The 2465-nt window shown below is 30.7% G+C and overlaps 1 protein-coding gene across 1 annotated transcript in view; it reads left to right on the top strand.

Moving 5' to 3' along the window:
• The first annotated feature begins 419 nt into the window (after window positions 1–419).
• The window catches only part of LOC108685142, a 16127-nt gene continuing 14081 nt past the window's right edge, over window positions 420–2465 (top strand). The window contains exon 1 of the mRNA XM_018189803.1: window positions 420–501. Coding sequence (XP_018045292.1) covers window positions 485–501 — 17 coding nt within the window. The 5' untranslated portion in view covers window positions 420–484. The remainder of the gene's footprint in view (window positions 502–2465) is intronic.

A 2465-nucleotide genomic window follows, 5' to 3' on the forward strand; every position in this document is an offset into this window, starting at 1 on the left:
TTCTTATATAAATATACATATATTTTTTACATATATTCAAAATTGCTTGAAATGTATAAATTTTTTTAGGTCAAAATTAAAAAATATATATAAATTTATACAATGTAATTAAAAACGGCGAAATCTGTTTGAAAAATGACATAGTATTTATTTAAACATAGTAAAGTTTATAAGTGAAGGAACTCACAGCATTGCGACAATCAGTTTTTCAAATGAAACTTCGGTCACCTTCGGTACTTACCGACGTACTTCGTGCGATTCCACTCACGTACTCGTTCTGTTCTGTCTGGTGTCAGCGAGAGTCCAGCGGATTGGAATCCAGTCGTTGTCGCGCGTTTGTTTCGTTTACACCGGATTGTGACAATTTAGTGTAATTCAGCAAATTTTGCAAATATATTAATTGAAAATTAATTGAAACTTTTGCGCAATATCAATATAGTATATCAATATCGTTGTGAGCTTCCTTTGTAAATCGCTGAAAAATATGTGCAAAAAATTTAGGTAAGATTTTCTCTTTTTTAATTTAATTTAAAATGTTACCTTAAAATTATCTTTTAATCCAAGGTAAAAATTTTTATTTTCTATTTTCTATTACTTTAATTTACTCAAATATTGATACATTTCATACAATATATCGCGGGAAGAATTCTGATAAAAGTTATTTGTAAATTATTTTCTTGTTATGTATAATATTTATATTTATATTTATATGAAAGCAATTTATAAAGCGAAACAATAATTAATTTAATTATAACTGACGATATTTATCGTCAGCTTGTTTGCTGGATCAAAATAAAATGAATTTCCTAAACACACGATCTTTCCAACTGTATAATTTTACATATTTTATATTACCAATAATATTCTCAGAATTATATTCATTATTGACACTTTGAGTGACGTTCCCCATATACCTCTAAAGCACGTTCCAAGCGTAGTCGATGTAAACGTCACAAACACTTCCTGCTACACCTAGATTTCATGTATATTTATTACGTTATTTATACAAAGATACTCACATTTTTTTGATACGTATATATAAAATTTCGCTCGCTATAGATTTATGCAATCCATAATTTGAAAATCTTTTAAAATATATAATTTACAATAAAAATCTTCGAATCTTTCTCCTTTTTGAAAACTTAAATGTAAACTCAGGAACAATTTGAGGCACGGTCAGTCTTTTAATTAATTCTGCTTGGAATTTCATTGAAATTGACAGTTAAACATGTATTCGCGCATTGATAGAGTTTGAATCTCAGTAAATACCTGCAAAAAAAACCTAGCGCACACCTACCTGCATTTACCAACTGTTCATTCGGGATTTCGGCATTTTGCTGCGATGCGTAGGATATTGGAAAACCCATAAACGATGTATGCGTACACGATGAAGTAAGTTTACTCAGACCAGACGCACCTCCAATATCCGATAAATTTTAATACAGTAATAATTCCGACGTATATCCCATCGCGCGCAATATTGACTTTCCGCCTCTTTGGCCGGACTCCGCTCGTTCTCTCTCCTCACTCCGCTTCTGTCTCGCTTATTCTCGTTCATTTCATCATTTTTTCTCTCTTCCTTTTTATCTTTATTGCGCCTGGCTCTGCTGTATTCTTTTTCTTTGGGCTTTAGGCAACGAGACAGATGGTTACTTTCAGCTTTTATTGTACGATGTAACGCCTTAATATAACGAACATATTTATTGAGGCGTTAATTTTTCATCTTATATATTTAAAAGTTGAAGAAAGTCATTGCAAATACCTTATCAATTAAATCAATTATTTTCGTTGAATTATTATATTAGACGTAGATTGCGTCGAAATATATCGGTCTATGGTCAATATTAACTTGGAATGGAATCAGGCAAAGAACGCAAGAAAGTATTGATCGAGACTGTTTGCTGTAAGGCTTTCGAATTACACGATGCGTAAATCGTCATTATAAGCTTCCATCTTTTTTTGCGCCACCCTTACACGCGTAAATCGAAGACCTAGCGATCGTATTTTCAATTACATCACTGACCGCATCATCGATCAGTCGTCATGGTCCGATACTCGCAGCCTTAATAAAGCGTGGTGACGGTCAATAAACGTAGTTTGGCGGTTTGATATCGATACAATGTAATATATTTCAAATGAGATCGTGCTTCAATGCTTCTCGAATAACGGTACATATGTATCAAGAAGAAATGTAAAATAATAATTATAAATATATACTGCTGGAATAATACAAATAAAAGAAAAGAAAAGAAAAGAAAAACGTGTATGTACCACGTATATATTTTTTATATATTATTTACATTTGTTGAAATTTAGAAAAAGTTTGAATTTGTAATATTTTTGTATAAACAATTAAATACAAATGCACAAAAGATACTTTGCATATTATTATTTCCTTCAAGTGTAAAAAAACTTTAATACAAATATCTACAATAATATTTGTAGATATAAAAAAATTCTCGTAT

The sequence above is a fragment of the Atta colombica genome, unplaced genomic scaffold (assembly GCF_001594045.1).
Source record: "Atta colombica isolate Treedump-2 unplaced genomic scaffold, Acol1.0 scaffold146, whole genome shotgun sequence".
Classification (NCBI taxonomy): Eukaryota; Metazoa; Arthropoda; class Insecta; order Hymenoptera; family Formicidae; genus Atta; species Atta colombica.